Raw genomic sequence first — 22,638 nt, 5'->3', positions numbered from 1 at the left:
GCCACCTCACACACACACCGGCTCAGCCAGCTCACACCTTGCAAGCCAGAAATCACTCTGCCTGGCACGCCCACGCTCTCTGCACCTGCTGGCACCACGGACACACGGATCCATTGCCCCGTGCTCTGAGCCCAGAAGTTGCACTCAGAGACCAAACGCACATGAGCGCACAGATCAGACAGCACTCAGCCAGGTTAGAATAAAGATAGCATTTAATCAGAATTCTATGATGACAGGATGGAATGAGAATTCTATGTTGACAGGATGGAATTCTACATTGACAAGATGGAACCAGATTCTACATTGACAAGATGGAATCAGAATTGTACGCTGACGGGATGGAATCGGAATTCTACACTGACAGGATGGAATCACACATCTCTGGGGAGCTGCCTGGTGTTGGCAGCCTCGTGCCTCTCCTCACGCTGTCCCCTGATGCAGCTGCAGGTGCAAACCCTGCGCAGAGCCCGGAGCACAGTCCTGATGACAGCTGGCATCCGGCGGCGAGACGCTGCGTGTGGTGCGGCAGCGGTACCTGTGGGGGACAGAGAGCTGTAGGCAAGGGGCAGAGGCAAGGCCCTGCTGCCACCCACCACCATGGAATTTCTCTGGGAGGACTGGCCTGGATATGGCAGTGCACAGAACGCTGCCGGTCTCTGTGTCACTTGGTGGGCATCTGAGCTTGTTCCTCCCTGGGAGGGCTTTCTGCTCAGGGACGTACCTGGGCCATCCTCCGGTGCATCTCTGAAGCACACAGAGCTCAGTGCATGTTCTTCAGCCTCTGCAGAAGCCTGTGTGGAGAGAACAAAACCACACCCGTGTATGCCACTGGCTGGTGATGGTGTGGGTGCCAGGGCCCCAGGGAAGGGATCCCCTTTCAAGGCCCCTTTGCTTGAAGGCAAGGCAGGGGTAACAGAGGGGCCGTCCCCCCTAATGCATGGAGCTGGCTGGAAAGGAGACAGCACCAGGAATCTCCCCACAGCGCACACTCCAGGCACCGCTTTTGCCTCTGCCTCCAATTCATGCCTGCTGCTGACCACACCCAGCTGGCTCACCTCATGCTGAGGGCCCACATCTTCTGCTTCCTCACAAGCTGACGCGTGCTCCTCAGTCATGGGATCTGCAGCCATAGATGAAGCTGAAGACGTGGCCTCCGCTTCACCAGATGACTCATTGGAGGTGCTGGATGTGATGCTGACTGCCTCTGCTTCAGCATCTTCCTCAGAGTCACATTCCCAGTCTTCCTCCACATTCTCCGGTGCTGAAGGGCAAGGACAGGAGGGCAGGCGCATGCCCTCATCTGTCACCACAGTGTCTCTGGCATCCAGCGTGCCCTCAGCAGTGCTGGCAGCACTGTTGCTGTCATTACTGGACCCTACCAGTATAACTGGCAGTCTAACAGTCCGCTTTTGGGTGTCACCAGAGTCAAGAAACCAGTTACCAGCCTGTGATGTTGTGGGCCGGATGGCTGGCATGCCCTGAACAGGGCCAACATTATTGAATGTGTCACCTCTTGCCTGGAGCCTTCGCTGCCTGGGGCTTCTCACATTCCTTGGCCAGGAAATATTCCAATGTGACAACACGTGATCGTTTCTGTCCTCGTCACGAATTCTCCGCATTGCTGGGATCACGGGAGAGTGCCCATACGGCTCCCTGTTCATCTCGCTGGGATCTAGGAGTCTCCGTGCTTCTCCCAGACCTTGTCCGGAGGATTCAGGCATGGCCATAGCTGATTCTTCTCTTTCTTCTCCCTCAGACACTGACAAGGGGAGAGATGCTGCATCGGCCTCATCTGAAGAATCTGAGCTTTCTGCATGTTCCAGCACTGATGCAGGCAGAGACTCAAGGCATCCTGCAGGCTCAGGATCATCTAAGTTGCCTGCATCTTCAGGCACTAATGCAGGCAGAGGCTCCTTGTCTCGCTCTTTGCCGCCTGCCTGCCGTTCTGGGCCCTTCTGAGCTGCTCTGGAAGATGGCGTAGTGGCAGCACGAGTGTCTCTGGTGCCCTCCTGAGCATCTCTCCAAGCTGCGTGGATCTTCCCAGCCTTGGTGGACAGCACCTGGGCCGTTCCTGCTGGTGTTCTCAGGCCGCTGGTGGGTGCACGGCGCCCTGGTACTGCCAGCTGCACTCCGACTCTCGGGCTTGCGGCTGCAGCACAGTTCAGGGATACCACGTAGTTCTGACCGGCTCTGGCATGCCGAGGCACCAGAACAGTTGAGCAGACTTCCAGAGCTGCACCCCGGCTCTCAGCCCTTGCTGTCCCGTCCTGGACATGAGGTCTCCGGGCAAGAACTGGGAGTCTGCTGCCTCTAACGCCCACGGCACGCGCTCTGCCACTCGGAGAAGGCGTGGAAGAGGCTGCTGCTGGCAGAGCAGGCAGATTAGAGACCCTAGAAGATGCTGCTGCTGCACGCCAGGGTGCAGCTGCCGGCAGCCCTGGCCGCCTTAAGCGAGGCAGCAAGGATGGTCGAGGCTGCCCGCTTCGCCCGCCGGCACCGCCGCAGGTCACCGCCGCCGGAAACTCCCGCCCGGCCGCCTGCAAGAGAAGCCGAGGAGAAAGGCCGAGTGAGCGCGGTGCTTCCCGCTCCCGCCGTACGCGTCACCGAGGGCAGCGCTCAGCCCGCGGGCGGCCGCCGCCCCGCTCCCCGCAGCCGCCCCGGCACAGGGCGGTCCCCGCGCGGCGCGGGAAGACGTCCGGCCCCGCCTCCCTCGGGCTCCCTACCTGTGCGCCGCGGCTCCCGGAGGCCCGCGAGCTCTCCGGGCCGGGCAGCGGCGTCAGACGGACGCCGCGGAGGGACGAGCCCGGGCTCCGGCCGCCCGGCGGCACCACCTGTCGGGAGAAGGAGGCGCGGGACGGAGGCGGCGAAGTCGCCGCCGGCCGAGCCCGAGCGCCTCCCTCCCCGGCCCGCATCGGGCGCCGTTCCCGCACGCGCGGCAGCCCCGCGTCGGGCCGGCGCTCGTCCTTCTTCTCTCGCTCCTCGCTCATCGTCGCGTCCTCGCGCTGAGGCTCGGTCGCACGCACCCGGGGGAGCCGTCGCCTCCTCGCGGAGCCGCTCTCCCGAGAGTGAGCGGCACTCTCTCCGGGGGCCTCCGGCCCCTCGAGGCGGCCCCGCGTCACAATGGCCTTCGGGCGCGACGCCGGCCCGCGTCACAAAGCCCCGGCGCCGGGCTCCCCTCTTCCCGCTTCCCTCGGCCATCTCCGCGGCCGCCCCCGGACCTTTCCCGACGGCGCCGTCGTCACCGCTGACGGGCTCGCCCTCGGCCGCGCCTGGGCCGTCGAAGCGGCTGGAAACGGCCGCGTCCGCCGCGGAGCGGCCCCCGCTCTCGTCTTGTCGCCCAACCCGGCCGAGTACACCCGGCCCGAGCGGCCCGTCCGCCCCTCGGTCCCGTCTTCGTGTTGCCGCTCTCCGGGCCCCGCTTAGAGCTCGGATGTGCCGCGCTCTGTGGAGCGGTACGCGCTGGAGCAGAGTGCGGGAGGCAGCCGGAGTCTCTGCGGATGAGCTCGCTGTGGACCAAGAGTTGTGGTGGGAGCTGCATCTCGTAATGAGACCCATGGTGGAGCAGTCTTTGATAGAACGACTTTGCTCCTTGAATCCAGATTGGATTGATTCTTTAAAAACTACAGTCTTTGGGAAGTCATCTCCGGATCACTTTGGGAAGGAGCATATCCCAGAGGAGGGGCTTCATGCTGGAGCTGGGCACAAGATGAGGATGAACTTTATTATTTGTCCACAGTTCCTAATTTCCCAGCTCCAGCAATCGGTTTATTTCTTAAAAATCTCATGATTGCCACAAGGCACATATATTTCAGGATATATTTTGGAGTAGGGCTTTGTCTAATTAGCTGTTATATATTGACTTGGCAACTAAAACAAATGTGAAGGTAGTCTAATTATATAGACTGCTATTGAATAAAAAGGTTTTGAGGTAAGTTTTGCCTCAATATTCAGAAACAGCTTCTCACAACAATTATCTTTTCACTGAGTCACACAGAATCACAGAATGGCCAGGGTTGGAAGGGACCTCAAGGATCACAAATCTCCAACCCCCCTGCCACATGCAGGGCCACCAACCTCCACATTTAATACCACACCAGGCTGCCCAGGGCCCCATCCAACCTGGCCTTGAACACCTCCAGGGATGGAGCATTCACAACTTCTCTAGGCAGCCGTTCCAGCACCTCACCACTCTCATAGTCAAGAACTTCCCCCTGACATCCAACCTCAATCTTCCCTCCCTCAACTTAAAACCATTTCCCCTTGTCCTTGACTCCCCTCCTGTTTGTAGGCTCCCTTTAGGTACTGAAGGCTGCACTGAGGTCAATCCACAGCCTTCTCTTATCCAGGCTGAACAAGCCCAGCTCCCTCAGCCTGTCTTCATAGGAGAGCTGCTCCAGCCCTCTGATCATCTTTTCGGTCCTCCTCTGGACCCTCTCCAACAGCTCCCTGTCTTTCTTGTACTGGGGGCTCCAGACCTGGACACAGTACTGCTGATGGGGCCTCACAAGAGCAGAGTAGAGAGGGACAATCGCCTTCCTGTCCCTGCTGACCACCCCTCTGCTGATGGAGCCCAAGATACCATTTGCTTTCTGAGCAGCAAGAGCACACTGCTGGCTCATGTTAACTTTTTCATCCATCAGGATCCCTGGGTTCTTCTCTGCAGGGCTGCTCTCAAGGACTGTTGCAGTCTGTCTGGATGCCTGGGATTCCTCTGGCCTAAGTGCAAAACCTTTTTTGTGTTGAAGCTCTTTAGGTTCACCCAGGCCCACCTTTCAAGTTTGTTGAGGTTCCTCTGAATTGCATCCCTTCCTTCCACTGTGTCAACCGCACCATTGAGCTTGGTGTCGTCAGCAAACTTGCTGAGGGTGCACTGAATTTCATCGTTGATGTCATTGATAAAGATGTCAAAGAGCACCGGTCCCAAGACAGACCCCTGGAGGATGCCGCTTGTTACCAGCCTCTACTTGGACATAGAACCATTAATCACCAATAGAACCATTAATCACGAACCATTAATCACCATTTTCATGGTATCTCAACTGTTGTATAGTTTCTTAGTTGCAATTTTCAATTTTGAGCATGTCAGTGGTTTACGGGCCGGTTTGGCCTGGTTCCATGACTAATGGAGCAGGGGGACCCACAGACTCACACCCCAGGAAAAAGGGAAGGGGAGAGGGGAAAAAGGGTGGGGAAATGGGCCTAAAAACAGAACGGCAGCAACTATCTGAGGAGGAAAGTTAATTTACTAAATACAATAGCGGAATGCAAGGTAACACAGTATAATACAGTATAAATGGAATTGAAGCTAATAAATAAAATGAGAGAGAGTGTGTTCAAAAAACTGAAGGCCTTAGTTCAAAATGCTGAAGGCAAGATGGCTAGGGAGCGCACACTGCCGAGATGAGCAGAAAGGTAAAAGGGCACTTCTCGTGATCTGTGAACAGCTTTATCTTTTCCTCTGAATGGAAAACAGAAACGGAACAGTGAACAGTCCTCTGGGATATGTAGTTCTTCTCTTCTGAGATAGGTTCTGAGATGGAACTATATACTATCCGCAGAACTGGAGCATTAACTCTTTAACTCCCAGTGCACTACATGATGTTATGATGTGGAATACCTATAATAAAAGTCATGAAACCATGACAGAGCAGAAAGGATTTTCTTCATACTGAAGTACATTGGGCAGTCAGGTTCAACTCAGCGGGTCTGTTTTTATCAGTGTGTATATTCTGCACGCTTTAGCAATGTTTTCACAGTTCTAAGCTCCTTGATAAAATTGTAGTGGGAGCAGTTACAGAGTTCTACTTAGTCCAGGGAATATTTTTAAGATAACCAATCTAGATCAAAATGAAGTCTACTTCTGTATTTTTTTTCCATGAAAATGACATACACAGTGTTGCGATTTAAACCCTCAGGAAGCTCAGTGCAACACAGCCATTTGCTCCCTGCTCCATTTTTGGGATGGAGAGATAAAAACTCTTTACTGAGACAGAAAAAGTAGTGAAAAAAAATGACAGTAATAATTATATATATATTTATAAATGTTTCCAAAACAAGTGATACACAACATAATTTCTCACCACCCATTGGGCAATGCCCAATCCATCCCCAAGCAGCGGCGGCCCTCCCGGCCAATTCCCCACAGTTTTATAGTTTTTTGACATGATGCCTTTGGCCAGTTTATGTCAGCTCTCCTGGTTCTGTTCCTTCTCAACTCCTTGTACTCCTCCAGGGCCCTCGCTGGCAACAAAGGATGAGAAGCTGAGCAAACAAAATGTTTTGGCTCTGTGCAGCCCTGCTCAGCAACAACAAAGGCATTGGTTTGTTATCAACATTGTTTTTTCTCCTAAAGCCAAAACATAGTTGTGAGAATCCTTCTTTGTTTTTTTGGCTCAAAGCTTGCTTCCTGAGGTATTTCTTGTGATCAGACTCTGATTGATTTGTTGAGGAGGCAAGTGATGGGTGCTGCTGTGTGACAATCGACATCACTTTGGGAACATTTGAAAGCCCCTTCCTCCAAAGCTGCTTGCCTCTGGAAGAGAGTGCTCTGGAGCGTTCACTGGCGGAAGCTCTGGCCTGCGACTAAATAGCTCCAGCTTGGTATGGGAAAACTGGGGAGTGATACCATCGTGTCCTGTGAAGAACAGGATGGGCATCCCTGCTCCCTCTTATCTGCTGGCAAGGCCCGGAAGGTGGAAACAAAGGAGTTTCTGCTGAGATCTCAGAGCCAGAAGCTGCCACTCCAAGGAGAGCTGACTGCACCACTTTGGATTTGAGCTGTCACTCCAAAGACAGCTGACTCAACCACTTTGAAAGCATTGAAAAGGAGCCATCATCGCCATGGTCACCGTCCTCTTTGTTGTTGCTGTCATCATCAACAGAACAATGTCCAATGATCAACCACTACTGAAGATCAGTGACTGAACTATGAACCACGCTGGATCCATGGTGGTGACTATCTCCCTCTTGCTTCCTACAAAGACTCCTTGCTTCTTCTTTCCTATCTTTTCTATCGCCCTCCTTCCTTCCCCATTACCCTAATTCAAAATAATGTCCGTCCTCCCTTTCCCCATTTCCCTAATTAAGATTTATAATAAACTGGTTGGACCAGCATTTAACCGTTGTTTCTTAATCTCACGCCGGGTATATAATATTAAAAGAACCTCCTCTCCCTCCTATGAATCGGAGCGAGACAATAGTACCAAATGATCTGAAGAAAATCAACTGAGATAAAAATAGGACATACAGCTATATATAATTGCTAATAAATTTGCATTTACTTGGAGGGAATGCAATGCACATTCACCCGATTACCCCACGGGTACAAACACTCGCGCCCACTCTGGCGCTCGGAGCATAGGCACGGAGGCTGCAGAAGCTCACGTTGGACCACGGTGTCCGGGTTTATCTGTATATTGGTGACATCCGCATATGGGGGAATGATGATGTCCATGTAGGGAGGACCCAAGCCTGCGCAGTGTGACACCTGAGGAGCCCTGACCCAGCCGGGACACTCCTGGTCTCCTCTAGGCAGGTGCCTGGCCGTGCTCCCACCCCTACAGACACACCGGTGCTCTCCCACCAGGGCTGCCCCTTTCAGAGCCCCTCACCCCCTTCATCGCAGGCCACCTCACACACACACCGGCTCAGCCAGCTCACACCTTGCAAGCCAGAAATCACTCTGCCTGGCACGCCCACGCTCTCTGCACCTGCTGGCACCACGGACACACGGATCCATTGCCCCGTGCTCTGAGCCCAGTAGTTGCACTCAGAGACCAAATGCGCATGAGCGCACAGATCAGACAGCACTCAGCCAAGATAGAATAAAGATAGCATTTAATCAGAATTCTATGATGACAGGATGGAATGAGAATTCTATGTTGATAGGATGGAATTCTACATTGACAAGATGGAACCAGAATTGTACACTGACACGATGGAATCACACGTCTCTGTGGAGCTGCCTGGTGTTGGCAGCCTCGTGCCTCTCCTCACGCTGTCCCTTGATGCAGCTGCAGGTGCAAACCCTGCGCAGAGCCCGGAGCACAGTCCTGATGAGAGCTGGTATCCGCCGGCGAACCGCTGCTGTCTTCACCTCATCAGCCCTCGATGTCGTGACGCAGATGTCCAGCATGTCCCAAACACTGTCTGCAGCACTGGCACCATCATCTGCTGCTCGGAGCACGAGAAACCTGGGCGTGCTCACACTGTGTGGCTCAGACATGTTCCTATTGAACAACATCTGCTCCCTCCTTGCCTCAGCACGGATTCTCCGGATTGCTGGGTGAACTGGAGGACATCCATAGGCCTTCCAATAGATCTCTCCGGGATCTTGCAGAATAGATGGTTCTCCCAGAGATTGCCTGGAGGACTCAGGGATGGCCATAGGTGGCTCTTCTCTTTCTCCTTCTTCACATGCTGACAGGAAGAAGGGTGCTTCACTGGCCACCTTTGGAGAGTGCGCTGCCATGGAACTGCCTGAGCTTTCTGTGTCCACAGGAACTGATGCAGGCAATGGCTCAAGCTCTCCTGCAGGCCCGGGACCTGCACCCAGAAGAGAAGCTGAATGCACTGCTTCTGCCTCATCAGACGGGGCAAGACATGCACTCTGCAGGTCACCAGATGACCGTCCTGCAGTTTCTGTCTCAGCAATCTCTTGCAAGTCATGCTGTTCATCCCGCACTCCAGCATCGCAGGACAGGAACTCTCCTGGCACAGGAAGGTGGCCCTCCTCCCTCGATGTCGTGGTGCAGATGTCCAGCATATCCTGAGCAGCGTCAGTAGTACTGGTACTGGCATGAGCTGCTTGGGGTCTTAGCAGCCTGAGCATGCTCACGTTTGGCCAGGAGATGTTCCAGCTGGACAACATCTGCTCCTTCCTCGCCTGATCCCAAATTCTCTGGATTGCTGGGTGTACTGGAGAACATGCACAGGCCTCCTGGTTGATGTCTCTGGGATCTTGCAATTTTGGTGCTCCTCCCACAGCATCTGTGGACAATTCCAGCATGGCCATAGCTGGTTCTTCTCCTTCTCCTCCCTCGCATGCGGACAGGAGAAGTGGTACTGCATTGGCCTCTTCTGGACGGTGCACACTCTCAAAAGAATCCGAGTTTTCCAGAACTGCTGGCACTGATGCGGGCAGAGGCTCAAGTTGTCCTGCAGGCCCAGAACCTGCACCCAGAAGAGAAGCTGAATGCACTGTTTCTGCCTCATCTGATGGGGCGAGACATGCACTCTGCAGATCACCAGATGACAGTCCTGCAGTTTCTGTCTCAGCAATCTCTTCCAAGTCATGCTGTTCATCCCGTACTCCAGCATCCCAGGACAGGAACTCTTCCGGCGCAGAAAGGTGGCCCTCCTCCCTCGATGTCGTGGTGCAGATGTCCAGCATACCCTGAGCTGTGTCAGTAGCACTGGTACTGGCATGAGCTGCTTGGGGTCTTAGCAGCCTGAGCATGCTCACGTTTGGCCAGCAGATGTTCCAGCTGGATGACATCTGCTCCTTCCTCGCCTCATCAAGGATTCTCTGGATTGCTGGGTGTACTGGAGAACATGCATAGGCCTCCTGGTTGACCCCTCTGGGATCTTGCAGTCTCAGTGATGCTCCCAGGGCTCGTCTGGAGACTTCAGGCATGGTGGTAGCAGTTAGTTCTCTTTCTCCTCCCTCGCACACTCTTGGGAACAGCACCGTGTCATCGGCCTCCTCTGGAGAGTGTGCAGCCTTGGGAGAATCTAAGTTGCCTGCATCTTCAGGCACTAATGCAGGCAGAGGCTCCTTGTCTCGCTCTTTGCCGCCTGCCTGCCGTTCTGGGCCCTTCTGAGCTGCTCTGGAAGATGGCGTAGTGGCAGCACGAGTGTCTCTGGTGCCCTCCTGAGCATCTCTCCAAGCTGCGTGGATCTTCCCAGCCTTGGTGGACAGCACCTGGGCCGTTCCTGCTGGTGTTCTCAGGCCGCTGGTGGGTGCACGGCGCCCTGGTACTGCCAGCTGCACTCCGACTCTCGGGCTTGCGGCTGCAGCACAGTTCAGGGATACCACGTAGTTCTGACCGGCTCTGGCATGCCGAGGCACCAGAACAGTTGAGCAGACTTCCAGAGCTGCACCCCGGCTCTCAGCCCTTGCTGTCCCGTCCTGGACATGAGGTCTCGGGGCAAGAACTGGGAGTCTGCTGCCTCTAACGCCCACGGCACGCGCTCTGCCACTCGGAGAAGGCGTGGAAGAGGCTGCTGCTGGCAGAGCAGGCAGCTTACAGACCCTAGAAGATGCTGCTGCTGCACGCCAGGGTGCAGCTGCCGGCAGCCCTGGCCGCCTTAAGCGAGGCAGCAAGGGTGGTCGAGGCTGCCCGCTTCGCCCGCCGGCACCGCCGCAGGTCACCGCCGCCGGAAACTCCCGCCCGGCCGCCTGCAAGAGAAGCCGAGGAGAAAGGCCGAGTGAGCGCGGTGCTTCCCGCTTCCGCCGCACGCGGCACCGAGGGCAGCGCTCAGCCCGCGGGCGGCCGCCGCCCCGCTCCCCGCAGCCGCCCCGGCACAGGGCGGTCCCCGCGCGGCGCGGGAAGACGTCCGGCCCCGCCTCCCTCGGGCTCCCTACCTGTGCGCCGCGGCTCCCGGAGGCCCGCGAGCTCTCCGGGCCGGGCAGCGGCGTCAGACGGACGCCGCGGAGGGACGAGCCCGGGCTCCGGCCGCCCGGCGGCACCACCTGTCGGGAGAAGGAGGCGCGGGACGGAGGCGGCGAAGTCGCCGCCGGCCGAGCCCGAGCGCCTCCCTCCCCGGCCCGCATCGGGCGCCGTTCCCGCACGCGCGGCAGCCCCGCGTCGGGCCGGCGCTCGTCCTTCTTCTCTCGCTCCTCGCTCATCGTCGCGTCCTCGCGCTGAGGCTCGGTCGCACGCACCCGGGGGAGCCGTCGCCTCCTCGCGGAGCCGCTCTCCCGAGAGTGAGCGGCACTCTCTCCGGGGGCCTCCGGCCCCTCGAGGCGGCCCCGCGTCACAATGGCCTTCGGGCGCGACGCCGGCCCGCGTCACAAAGCCCCGGCGGGTTCCGCAGCGCACTGCGGCAGCCCTCCACGCACGCCTGGGCGGCCGGCTGTCCGGGCCTCGGCGTCGTCCCGATGATGGGCGGCGAGTCGCCGCAGCGTGTGGGGCACAGAGAGCTGCAGGCGAGGGGCAGAGGCGAGGCCCTGCCTGCCCACCGCCGCTGCGGGTTTTCCCTGGGTCGGTGGGCCTGGATATGGCGGGGCATGCAGTGCTGCTGGCCTCCGTGCTGCTTCGTGGGCCATGTGAGCTGGGCAGGCCCTCCCTGGGAGGGCTTGCACGCCCACACTCTCTGCACTTGCTGGCACCACCGACACAGGGATCCATTGCCCCGTGCTCTGAGCCCAGTAGTCAACTCAGAGACCAAACGTACCTGAGCGCACCGATCAGGCAGCGCTCAGCCAGGACAGAATAAAGGTAACATTTGATCAGAATTCTACATCTACGGGATTGAGTTTTTCATCTCCAGGAGCTGCCTGGTCTTGGCAGCCTCGTGCCTCTCGCTGTCCCTTGATGCAGCTGCAGGTGCAAACCCTGCGCAGAGCCCAAAGCACAGTTCTGATGACAGCTGGCGTCTGGCAGTGAGCCGCTGCGTGTGGTGCGGCAGCAGAACCTGTGGGGGACAGAGAGCTGTAGGCAAGAGGCAGAGGCAAGGCCCTGCTGCACTGTACTCAGGTTTTTCCCTGGGACAACCATGAGACTGGTTGTGGCAGGGCGCACACTCCTGCCTGCCTCCGTGCCAGTTGGTGGGACATCTGAGCTGGGCAGGCTCTCCCTGGGATGGCTCTCTGTCTGGGGACGTACCTGGGCCATCCTCCGGTGCATCTGCGAAGCACCGGGGGCTCTGTGCAGGTCCTCTGGCCTTTGCAGATTCCTTGCATGTGGTCTGGCAGCGGTTCCTGTGGGAGACAGATAGCTATAGGTAAGGGGCACGGTGGGCTCCAGGCAAGGACCTGCGTGCCCCCCCACCACAGCTTTTCCCCAGGAGGGAAAGCTGTCCTGGGCACAGCAGGACGGTGTGCACGGAGTGCTGCCAGCCTCCGAGCTGCTGACGGGGCTGGTCGGGCTCAGCAGGCCCTTCCTGGGAAGGCTCTCCATTTGGGGACATACCTGAGCCATCTTCTGACGTCTCTCTGATGCGACTGGAGTTCTGTGCACCTCTTCTGGCCTCTGCAGAAACCTGTGAGGCGAGAGGAAAACCAGCCCTGTAGGTTCCTTGCCAGCAACACTCCAAGTTCCAGGTTCTCTGCTCCTGGTTTGTCAACCATGCCTCTCACATGAAGGCAAGCCAGGGGTTATGGAGGGGATGTCCACCTTTCTGCATGGAGCTGGATGGAAAGTAGACAGTATCAGGCATCTCCCCACTGTGCACACTCCAGCATAGCTCCTGTCTGTGCCTTCATTTCACACCTGGTGCTGACCACATGGACTTCTCTCACCTTGTGCTTGAAATTGCCTGTACTTTCTGCTCCTTTGCATGCAAATGAATGTCCTTCAGGTCTGGGTCCTGCAGCCACAGGGGAAGCTGAAGGCGTGGTCTTCACCTCACCCTATGAAGAACCAGAAATGCTTGGCTGCCTCAGCACGCTTCTTCCTCACGGTTGTCTTGCCAGTCTTCTTCCACACCCTCCACAGTATCAGGTGTGAGCATGCTCTCAGCCATTACTGCACTGTCCCTGGCATCCAGCATGCTGTGATCGGTGCTGGCATCACTGGCAGCATCGTCAGTGGTCTCTTCCTGTGCATACTTAATTCTAATATCCCGGCTTTGGGAATCACAAGATGCCGGGAAGTGGCCATCAGCCCTCGATGTCGTGGCACAGATGTCCAGCATGCCCCAAGCAGTGTCGGCAGCATTGGCACTATCATCTGCTGCTTGGAGCACGAGAAGCCTGGGCGTGCTCATACTGTATGGCTCAGTCACTTTCCTAACAGTGGACTACAGGCGTCTGGATGCCAAGACTGCCCCTTCAGCAAAAGCTGCCCCAAATGTTTCGGAATTGATTATTGCTCTCCAGGAACAGGCTCACCCCCTTCTGGCTGCTGTTGATATCTGAGACAGATATTTTATGGTCCCCTTGAGGAAGGTGGAGGACAATCAATTTGCATTTACTTGGAGGGAGTGCAATGCACATTCACCCGATTACCCCACGGGTACAAACACTCGCGCCCACTCTGGCGCTCGGAGCATAGGCACGGAGGCTGCAGAAGCTCACGTTGGACCACGGTGTCCGGGTTTATCTGTATATTGGTGACATCCGCATATGGGGGAATGATGACGTCAATGTAGGGAGGACCCAAGCCTGCGCAGTGTGACACCTGAGGAGCCCTGACCCAGCCGGGACACTCCTGGTCTCCTCTAGGCAGGTGCCTGGCCGTGCTCCCACCCCTACAGACACACCGGTGCTCTCCCACCAGGGCTGCCCCTTTCAGAGCCCCTCACCCCCTTCATCGCAGGCCACCTCACACACACACCGGCTCAGCCAGCTCACACCTTGCAAGCCAGAAATCACTCTGCCTGGCACGCCCACGCTCTCTGCACCTGCTGGCACCACGGACACACGGATCCATTGCCCCGTGCTCTGAGCCCAGAAGTTGCACTCAGAGACCAAACGCACATGAGCGCACAGATCAGACAGCACTCAGCCAGGTTAGAATAAAGATAGCATTTAATCAGAATTCTATGATGACAGGATGGAATGAGAATTCTATGTTGACAGGATGGAATTCTACATTGACAAGATGGAACCAGATTCTACATTGACAAGATGGAATCAGAATTGTACGCTGACGGGATGGAATCGGAATTCTACACTGACAGGATGGAATCACACATCTCTGGGGAGCTGCCTGGTGTTGGCAGCCTCGTGCCTCTCCTCACGCTGTCCCCTGATGCAGCTGCAGGTGCAAACCCTGCGCAGAGCCCGGAGCACAGTCCTGATGACAGCTGGCATCCGGCGGCGAGACGCTGCGTGTGGTGCGGCAGCGGTACCTGTGGGGGACAGAGAGCTGTAGGCAAGGGGCAGAGGCAAGGCCCTGCTGCCACCCACCACCATGGAATTTCTCTGGGAGGACTGGCCTGGATATGGCAGTGCACAGAACGCTGCCGGTCTCTGTGTCACTTGGTGGGCATCTGAGCTTGTTCCTCCCTGGGAGGGCTTTCTGCTCAGGGACGTACCTGGGCCATCCTCCGGTGCATCTCTGAAGCACACAGAGCTCAGTGCATGTTCTTCAGCCTCTGCAGAAGCCTGTGTGGAGAGAACAAAACCACACCCGTGTATGCCACTGGCTGGTGATGGTGTGGGTGCCAGGGCCCCAGGGAAGGGATCCCCTTTCAAGGCCCCTTTGCTTGAAGGCAAGGCAGGGGTAACAGAGGGGCCGTCCCCCCTAATGCATGGAGCTGGCTGGAAAGGAGACAGCACCAGGAATCTCCCCACAGCGCACACTCCAGGCACCGCTTTTGCCTCTGCCTCCAATTCATGCCTGCTGCTGACCACACCCAGCTGGCTCACCTCATGCTGAGGGCCCACATCTTCTGCTTCCTCACAAGCTGACGCGTGCTCCTCAGTCATGGGATCTGCAGCCATAGATGAAGCTGAAGACGTGGCCTCCGCTTCACCAGATGACTCATTGGAGGTGCTGGATGTGATGCTGACTGCCTCTGCTTCAGCATCTTCCTCAGAGTCACATTCCCAGTCTTCCTCCACATTCTCCGGTGCTGAAGGGCAAGGACAGGAGGGCAGGCGCATGCCCTCATCTGTCACCACAGTGTCTCTGGCATCCAGCGTGCCCTCAGCAGTGCTGGCAGCACTGTTGCTGTCATTACTGGACCCTACCAGTATAACTGGCAGTCTAACAGTCCGCTTTTGGGTGTCACCAGAGTCAAGAAACCAGTTACCAGCCTGTGATGTTGTGGGCCGGATGGCTGGCATGCCCTGAACAGGGCCAACATTATTGAATGTGTCACCTCTTGCCTGGAGCCTTCGCTGCCTGGGGCTTCTCACATTCCTTGGCCAGGAAATATTCCAATGTGACAACACGTGATCGTTTCTGTCCTCGTCACGAATTCTCCGCATTGCTGGGATCACGGGAGAGTGCCCATACGGCTCCCTGTTCATCTCGCTGGGATCTAGGAGTCTCCGTGCTTCTCCCAGACCTTGTCCGGAGGATTCAGGCATGGCCATAGCTGATTCTTCTCTTTCTTCTCCCTCAGACACTGACAAGGGGAGAGATGCTGCATCGGCCTCATCTGAAGAATCTGAGCTTTCTGCATGTTCCAGCACTGATGCAGGCAGAGACTCAAGGCATCCTGCAGGCTCAGGATCATCTAAGTTGCCTGCATCTTCAGGCACTAATGCAGGCAGAGGCTCCTTGTCTCGCTCTTTGCCGCCTGCCTGCCGTTCTGGGCCCTTCTGAGCTGCTCTGGAAGATGGCGTAGTGGCAGCACGAGTGTCTCTGGTGCCCTCCTGAGCATCTCTCCAAGCTGCGTGGATCTTCCCAGCCTTGGTGGACAGCACCTGGGCCGTTCCTGCTGGTGTTCTCAGGCCGCTGGTGGGTGCACGGCGCCCTGGTACTGCCAGCTGCACTCCGACTCTCGGGCTTGCGGCTGCAGCACAGTTCAGGGATACCACGTAGTTCTGACCGGCTCTGGCATGCCGAGGCACCAGAACAGTTGAGCAGACTTCCAGAGCTGCACCCCGGCTCTCAGCCCTTGCTGTCCCGTCCTGGACATGAGGTCTCCGGGCAAGAACTGGGAGTCTGCTGCCTCTAACGCCCACGGCACGCGCTCTGCCACTCGGAGAAGGCGTGGAAGAGGCTGCTGCTTGCAGAGCAGGCAGATTAGAGACCCTAGAAGATGCTGCTGCTGCACGCCAGGGTGCAGCTGCCGGCAGCCCTGGCCGCCTTAAGCGAGGCAGCAAGGATGGTCGAGGCTGCCCGCTTCGCCCGCCGGCACCGCCGCAGGTCACCGCCGCCGGAAACTCCCGCCCGGCCGCCTGCAAGAGAAGCCGAGGAGAAAGGCCGAGTGAGCGCGGTGCTTCCCGCTCCCGCCGCACGCGGCACCGAGGGCAGCGCTCAGCCCGCGGGCGGCCGCCGCCCCGCTCCCCGCAGCCGCCCCGGCACAGGGCGGTCCCCGCGCGGCGCGGGAAGACGTCCGGCCCCGCCTCCCTCGGGCTCCCTACCTGTGCGCCGCGGCTCCCGGAGGCCCGCGAGCTCTCCGGGCCGGGCAGCGGCGTCAGACGGACGCCGCGGAGGGACGAGCCCGGGCTCCGGCCGCCCGGCGGCACCACCTGTCGGGAGAAGGAGGCGCGGGACGGAGGCGGCGAAGTCGCCGCCGGCCGAGCCCGAGCGCCTCCCTCCCCGGCCCGCATCGGGCGCCGTTCCCGCACGCGCGGCAGCCCCGCGTCGGGCCGGCGCTCGTCCTTCTTCTCTCGCTCCTCGCTCATCGTCGCGTCCTCGCGCTGAGGCTCGGTCGCACGCACCCGGGGGAGCCGTCGCCTCCTCGCGGAGCCGCTCTCCCGAGAGTGAGCGGCACTCTCTCCGGGGGCCTCCGGCCCCTCGAGGCGGCCCCGCGTCACAATGGCCTTCGGGCGCGACGCCGGCCCGCGTCACAAAGCCCCGGCGCCGGGCTCCCCTCTTCCCGCTTCCCTCGGCCATCTCCGCGGCCGCCCCCGGACCTTTCCCGACGGCGCCGTCGTCACCGCTGACGGGCTCGCCCTCGGCCGCGCCTGGGCCGTCGAAGCGGCTGGAAACGGCCGCGTCCGCCGCGGAGCGGCCCCCGCTCTCGTCTTGTCGCCCAACCCGGCCGAGTACACCCGGCCCGAGCGGCCCGTCCGCCCCTCGGTCCCGTCTTCGTGTTGCCGCTCTCCGGGCCCCGCTTAGAGCTCGGATGTGCCGCGCTCTGTGGAGCGGTACGCGCTGGAGCAGAGTGCGGGAGGCAGCCGGAGTCTCTGCGGATGAGCTCGCTGTGGACCAAGAGTTGTGGTGGGAGCTGCATCTCGTAATGAGACCCATGGTGGAGCAGTCTTTGATAGAACGACTTTGCTCCTTGAATCCAGATTGGATTGATTCTTTAAAAACTACAGTCTTTGGGAAGTCATCTCCGGATCACTTTGGGAAGGAGCATATCCCAGAGGAGGGGCTTCATGCTGGAGCTGGGCACAAGATGAGGATGAACTTTATTATTTGTCCACAGTTCCTAATTTCCCAGCTCCAGCAATCGGTTTATTTCTTAAAAATCTCATGATTGCCACAAGGCACATATATTTCAGGATATATTTTGGAGTAGGGCTTTGTCTAATTAGCTGTTATATATTGACTTGGCAACTAAAACAAATGTGAAGGTAGTCTAATTATATAGACTGCTATTGAATAAAAAGGTTTTGAGGTAAGTTTTGCCTCAATATTCAGAAACAGCTTCTCACAACAATTATCTTTTCACTGAGTCACACAGAATCACAGAATGGCCAGGGTTGGAAGGGACCTCAAGGATCACAAATCTCCAACCCCCCTGCCACATGCAGGGCCACCAACCTCCACATTTAATACCACACCAGGCTGCCCAGGGCCCCATCCAACCTGGCCTTGAACACCTCCAGGGATGGAGCATTCACAACTTCTCTAGGCAGCCGTTCCAGCACCTCACCACTCTCATAGTCAAGAACTTCCCCCTGACATCCAACCTCAATCTTCCCTCCCTCAACTTAAAACCATTTCCCCTTGTCCTTGACTCCCCTCCTGTTTGTAGGCTCCCTTTAGGTACTGAAGGCTGCACTGAGGTCAATCCACAGCCTTCTCTTATCCAGGCTGAACAAGCCCAGCTCCCTCAGCCTGTCTTCATAGGAGAGCTGCTCCAGCCCTCTGATCATCTTTTCGGTCCTCCTCTGGACCCTCTCCAACAGCTCCCTGTCTTTCTTGTACTGGGGGCTCCAGACCTGGACACAGTACTGCTGATGGGGCCTCACAAGAGCAGAGTAGAGAGGGACAATCGCCTTCCTGTCCCTGCTGACCACCCCTCTGCTGATGGAGCCCAAGATACCATTTGCTTTCTGAGCAGCAAGAGCACACTGCTGGCTCATGTTAACTTTTTCATCCATCAGGATCCCTGGGTTCTTCTCTGCAGGGCTGCTCTCAAGGACTGTTGCAGTCTGTCTGGATGCCTGGGATTCCTCCGGCCTAAGTGCAAAACCTTTTTTGTGTTGAAGCTCTTTAGGTTCACCCAGGCCCACCTTTCAAGTTTGTTGAGGTTCCTCTGAATTGCATCCCTTCCTTCCACTGTGTCAACCGCACCATTGAGCTTGGTGTCGTCAGCAAACTTGCTGAGGGTGCACTGAATTTCATCGTTGATGTCATTGATAAAGATGTCAAAGAGCACCGGTCCCAAGACAGACCCCTGGAGGATGCCGCTTGTTACCAGCCTCTACTTGGACATAGAACCATTAATCACCAATAGAACCATTAATCACGAACCATTAATCACCATTTTCATGGTATCTCAACTGTTGTATAGTTTCTTAGTTGCAATTTTCAATTTTGAGCATGTCAGTGGTTTACGGGCCGGTTTGGCCTGGTTCCATGACTAATGGAGCAGGGGGACCCACAGACTCACACCCCAGGAAAAAGGGAAGGGGAGAGGGGAAAAAGGGTGGGGAAATGGGCCTAAAAACAGAACGGCAGCAACTATCTGAGGAGGAAAGTTAATTTACTAAATACAATAGCGGAATGCAAGGTAACACAGTATAATACAGTATAAATGGAATTGAAGCTAATAAATAAAATGAGAGAGAGTGTGTTCAAAAAACTGAAGGCCTTAGTTCAAAATGCTGAAGGCAAGATGGCTAGGGAGCGCACACTGCCGAGATGAGCAGAAAGGTAAAAGGGCACTTCTCGTGATCTGTGAACAGCTTTATCTTTTCCTCTGAATGGAAAACAGAAACGGAACAGTGAACAGTCCTCTGGGATATGTAGTTCTTCTCTTCTGAGATAGGTTCTGAGATGGAACTATATACTATCCGCAGAACTGGAGCATTAACTCTTTAACTCCCAGTGCACTACATGATGTTATGATGTGGAATACCTATAATAAAAGTCATGAAACCATGACAGAGCAGAAAGGATTTCTTTCATACTGAAGTACATTGGGCAGTCAGGTTCAACTCAGCGGGTCTGTTTTTATCAGTGTGTATATTCTGCACGCTTTAGCAATGTTTTCACAGTTCTAAGCTCCTTGATAAAATTGTAGTGGGAGCAGTTACAGAGTTCTACTTAGTCCAGGGAATATTTTTAAGATAACCAATCTAGATCAAAATGAAGTCTACTTCTGTATTTTTTTTCCATGAAAATGACATACACAGTGTTGCGATTTAAACCCTCAGGAAGCTCAGTGCAACACAGCCATTTGCTCCCTGCTCCATTTTTGGGATGGAGAGATAAAAACTCTTTACTGAGACAGAAAAAGTAGTGAAAAAAAATGACAGTAATAATTATATATATATTTATAAATGTTTCCAAAACAAGTGATACACAACATAATTTCTCACCACCCATTGGGCAATGCCCAATCCATCCCCAAGCAGCGGCGGCCCTCCCGGCCAATTCCCCACAGTTTTATAGTTTTTTGACATGATGCCTTTGGCCAGTTTATGTCAGCTCTCCTGGTTCTGTTCCTTCTCAACTCCTTGTACTCCTCCAGGGCCCTCGCTGGCAACAAAGGATGAGAAGCTGAGCAAACAAAATGTTTTGGCTCTGTGCAGCCCTGCTCAGCAACAACAAAGGCATTGGTTTGTTATCAACATTGTTTTTTCTCCTAAAGCCAAAACATAGTTGTGAGAATCCTTCTTTGTTTTTTTGGCTCAAAGCTTGCTTCCTGAGGTATTTCTTGTGATCAGACTCTGATTGATTTGTTGAGGAGGCAAGTGATGGGTGCTGCTGTGTGACAATCGACATCACTTTGGGAACATTTGAAAGCCCCTTCCTCCAAAGCTGCTTGCCTCTGGAAGAGAGTGCTCTGGAGCGTTCACTGGCGGAAGCTCTGGCCTGCGACTAAATAGCTCCAGCTTGGTATGGGAAAACTGGGGAGTGATACCATCGTGTCCTGTGAAGAACAGGATGGGCATCCCTGCTCCCTCTTATCTGCTGGCAAGGCCCGGAAGGTGGAAACAAAGGAGTTTCTGCTGAGATCTCAGAGCCAGAAGCTGCCACTCCAAGGAGAGCTGACTGCACCACTTTGGATTTGAGCTGTCACTCCAAAGACAGCTGACTCAACCACTTTGAAAGCATTGAAAAGGAGCCATCATCGCCATGGTCACCGTCCTCTTTGTTGTTGCCGTCATCATCAACAGAACAATGTCCAATGATCAACCACTACTGAAGATCAGTGACTGAACTATGAACCACGCTGGATCCATGGTGGTGACTATCTCCCTCTTGCTTCCTACAAAGACTCCTTGCTTCTTCTTTCCTATCTTTTCTATCGCCCTCCTTCCTTCCCCATTACCCTAATTCAAAATAATGTCCGTCCTCCCTTTCCCCATTTCCCTAATTAAGATTTATAATAAACTGGTTGGACCAGCATTTAACCGTTGTTTCTTAATCTCACGCCGGGTATATAATATTAAAAGAACCTCCTCTCCCTCCTATGAATCGGAGCGAGACAATAGTACCAAATGATCTGAAGAAAATCAACTGAGATAAAAATAGGACATACAGCTATATATAATTGCTAAGCTTGGAAAAAGTTGCTTATAAGAAAAAGCAATAAAACATTATTAAATTAACCTATGGTCGAATTAATGCATTATCTTGATTCTGCCATAGCTGAACAGATGTTTCAGAGAAAACCGCACGAATATTTTTTGATACCAGTCACTACATAGTCAGCTACTACAGGGAAGCCTTTACGTGTATAAGCAGTTACTGCAGATTATCCCTTTCCAGAATAAAAGAATAGTATAAAGTCATAGTACTAAACTTACTATGTTTTCTCTTATTTTTGCTGTATAAGCTCTGATATTTTAGTATAGGAGCACTAGCAATATGTCTACTCTGACAGAAGATGTTAAATAACTTTTAGAGTCTTAATTAGTGTCATTACAGACTTTTTCTTTTATTATAGGAAAGTCAGTGTTCCAGATTGAGATGAGAATCTATATATGTTTACCAGAAATGTTAGATACTTCAGAACTAAAGATGTCTTTCTTAAGCAGATGATCTCAGCGTCCCTAGTTTTGCTGGTTTTCTTAGATTAACAGAAATAGTGAATATCAAGTGTGAAAATCTGTTATTTCAAAATTCTTAAGAATGTTCTCTTTCTTAATTTGAGCTAATGTTTTCTTTCTTTTTGACAGTTGTCACTTTTATATCACAGAAGATACTAACTAATTTTTTTACATTGTGTAGTCTATTCTATTTTACTTTCAGGTACTCTTTGAAATCTGTATGCTAATAGAATTATTAAGTGTGTAGCTAGTAACTGGCAAAGAATAAGAAGAATTTATTTTCACATCTAACAACAAAATCCAAGGGAAGGCCCCTCTTTTCATTATTCTCCGGTATATACCTTTTGTAAGTTTTACTCAGCTTATCTGCATACAACAAAAAACTGGTGTGTGAGCACTCTGCCCCCTGATTTTTTAGCGATGACAAATGTCATCCTTTACCCAGTGACATACTGGATCTTCATACAAAATCATTTGGCACTATTTTTGAGATTCAACAAAAACTCAGCAAAGTACTCTATAGACAAAAGTGATTGGACATAATACACTTGCAAAATAGCATGCAATATGCTTTTAACAAATATAGGTATGATCTGTAGGGAGAACGAGTTTTGAAGACATTCAAATGAAAATGGTGCAAGATTTCTACCTGAGAAGTTTTAACAGCAGCATTCTTCATGGCATAAGAGATTTCAATTGTCTGGAACTATTTAATGGCCACCCAGCTTGATTTATAAAGAGCAAATTGTTGTTAATGAACTGCTCTGGCCTCTGGATCATGTGAGAGTCTGTGAAAGTATGGCAGTATAACATGAGCTTCAAATACAACCTGCAGTAAATAGGGCTTGCTTCTTTGAAGATATTCAAATGTTCACATGATATTCATGACATTTTTGGGGAAGAAGGTTACACTGAGACACTCAGATGTACTTGAATATGTACTGGCATATTCCCTAGGGAATATTACATTGCTTTATATATACTCCTGATAATACATCAAGGTCTCTAGTGATCAGATCCCTTCTGACGTACATTGTTAAATAGCATAGATCAGGTTAAATATTCTACTATGGAAGGAAAACCAAGATTAAAAAGAAGAGCAAATGGCTAACTTAACGGAGCAGAACGTATTGCTACACTAAGCAGTAATTAATTCAATTGGAATGATCTCCAAAAGAAAGACCTGTAGATCTGAGAGCCTGTACTGATGTATTGACAAGTGACAATGAAAACTGTGTATCTACTGCTATTCATAAACACTTGTTATTTAAGATAGTTCACAGAAATAAAAATCCAGATGTGCAGAAAGAGTGTGCATGTATAACAATCTCTGAACTCCTTCCAGAGTGGGGAGAGTTATGGTTTTTTTGAAACAACTGATAGGCAAACTGACATGAACT

The 22,638-nt window shown here is 54.0% G+C and overlaps 3 protein-coding genes across 3 annotated transcripts; all 3 read right to left on the bottom strand.

Moving 5' to 3' along the window:
• Positions 1-371: 371 nt before the first annotated feature.
• Positions 372-1,736, bottom strand: LOC146543671 (uncharacterized). The gene is made up of 3 exons (XM_085231797.1): positions 1,056-1,736; positions 722-791; positions 372-535 (listed from the first exon to the last, which is right to left on the bottom strand). The coding sequence occupies exons 1-3, from the start codon at positions 1,725-1,727 to the stop codon at positions 372-374; spliced, it is 906 nt and encodes a 301-aa protein (XP_085087923.1). The 5' UTR covers positions 1,728-1,736.
• Positions 1,737-7,942: 6,206 nt separating this feature from the next.
• On the bottom strand, positions 7,943-10,849 carry LOC146543670 (uncharacterized). The gene is made up of 2 exons (XM_085231796.1): positions 9,172-10,849; positions 7,943-8,544 (listed from the first exon to the last, which is right to left on the bottom strand). Exons 1-2 carry the CDS (start codon positions 10,847-10,849, stop codon positions 7,943-7,945), a joined length of 2,280 nt encoding a protein of 759 aa, XP_085087922.1.
• A 3,003-nt stretch (positions 10,850-13,852) lies between these two features.
• On the bottom strand, positions 13,853-16,468 carry LOC109369124 (uncharacterized). Its single transcript, XM_031554743.2, has 3 exons — positions 14,537-16,468; positions 14,203-14,272; positions 13,853-14,016 (listed from the first exon to the last, which is right to left on the bottom strand). The coding sequence occupies exons 1-3, from the start codon at positions 16,466-16,468 to the stop codon at positions 13,853-13,855; spliced, it is 2,166 nt and encodes a 721-aa protein (XP_031410603.2).
• Between the last annotated feature and the right edge of the window lie 6,170 nt (positions 16,469-22,638).

The sequence above is a fragment of the Meleagris gallopavo genome, chromosome 10, assembly GCF_905368555.1.
Source record: "Meleagris gallopavo chromosome 10, MGAL_WU_HG_1.1, whole genome shotgun sequence".
Taxonomy (NCBI): domain Eukaryota; kingdom Metazoa; phylum Chordata; class Aves; order Galliformes; family Phasianidae; genus Meleagris; species Meleagris gallopavo.
This window is presented reverse-complemented; position numbering and strand designations above follow the sequence as displayed.

What these genes read in the sequence shown, in the direction of transcription:
- LOC109369124 (XM_031554743.2), bottom strand. Translation starts at nt 16,468, where the DNA reads ATGAGCGAGGAGCGAGAGAAGAAGGACGAGCGCCGGCCCGACGCGGGG. An exon ending in ATGTGGGCCCTCAGCATGAG is followed by an intron (nt 14,273 to 14,536) that starts GTGAGCCAGCTG and finishes CTCTCCACACAG; the next exon opens with GCTTCTGCAGAGGCTGAAGA. An exon ending in TGCACCGGAGGATGGCCCAG is followed by an intron (nt 14,017 to 14,202) that starts GTACGTCCCTGA and finishes TGTCCCCCACAG; the next exon opens with GTACCGCTGCCGCACCACAC.
- LOC146543671 (XM_085231797.1), bottom strand. Translation starts at nt 1,727, where the DNA reads ATGGCCATGCCTGAATCCTCCGGACAAGGTCTGGGAGAAGCACGGAGA. An exon ending in ATGTGGGCCCTCAGCATGAG is followed by an intron (nt 792 to 1,055) that starts GTGAGCCAGCTG and finishes CTCTCCACACAG; the next exon opens with GCTTCTGCAGAGGCTGAAGA. An exon ending in TGCACCGGAGGATGGCCCAG is followed by an intron (nt 536 to 721) that starts GTACGTCCCTGA and finishes TGTCCCCCACAG; the next exon opens with GTACCGCTGCCGCACCACAC.
- LOC146543670 (XM_085231796.1), bottom strand. Translation starts at nt 10,849, where the DNA reads ATGAGCGAGGAGCGAGAGAAGAAGGACGAGCGCCGGCCCGACGCGGGG. An exon ending in AGCTTCTCTTCTGGGTGCAG is followed by an intron (nt 8,545 to 9,171) that starts GTTCTGGGCCTG and finishes TTCTGGGTGCAG; the next exon opens with GTCCCGGGCCTGCAGGAGAG.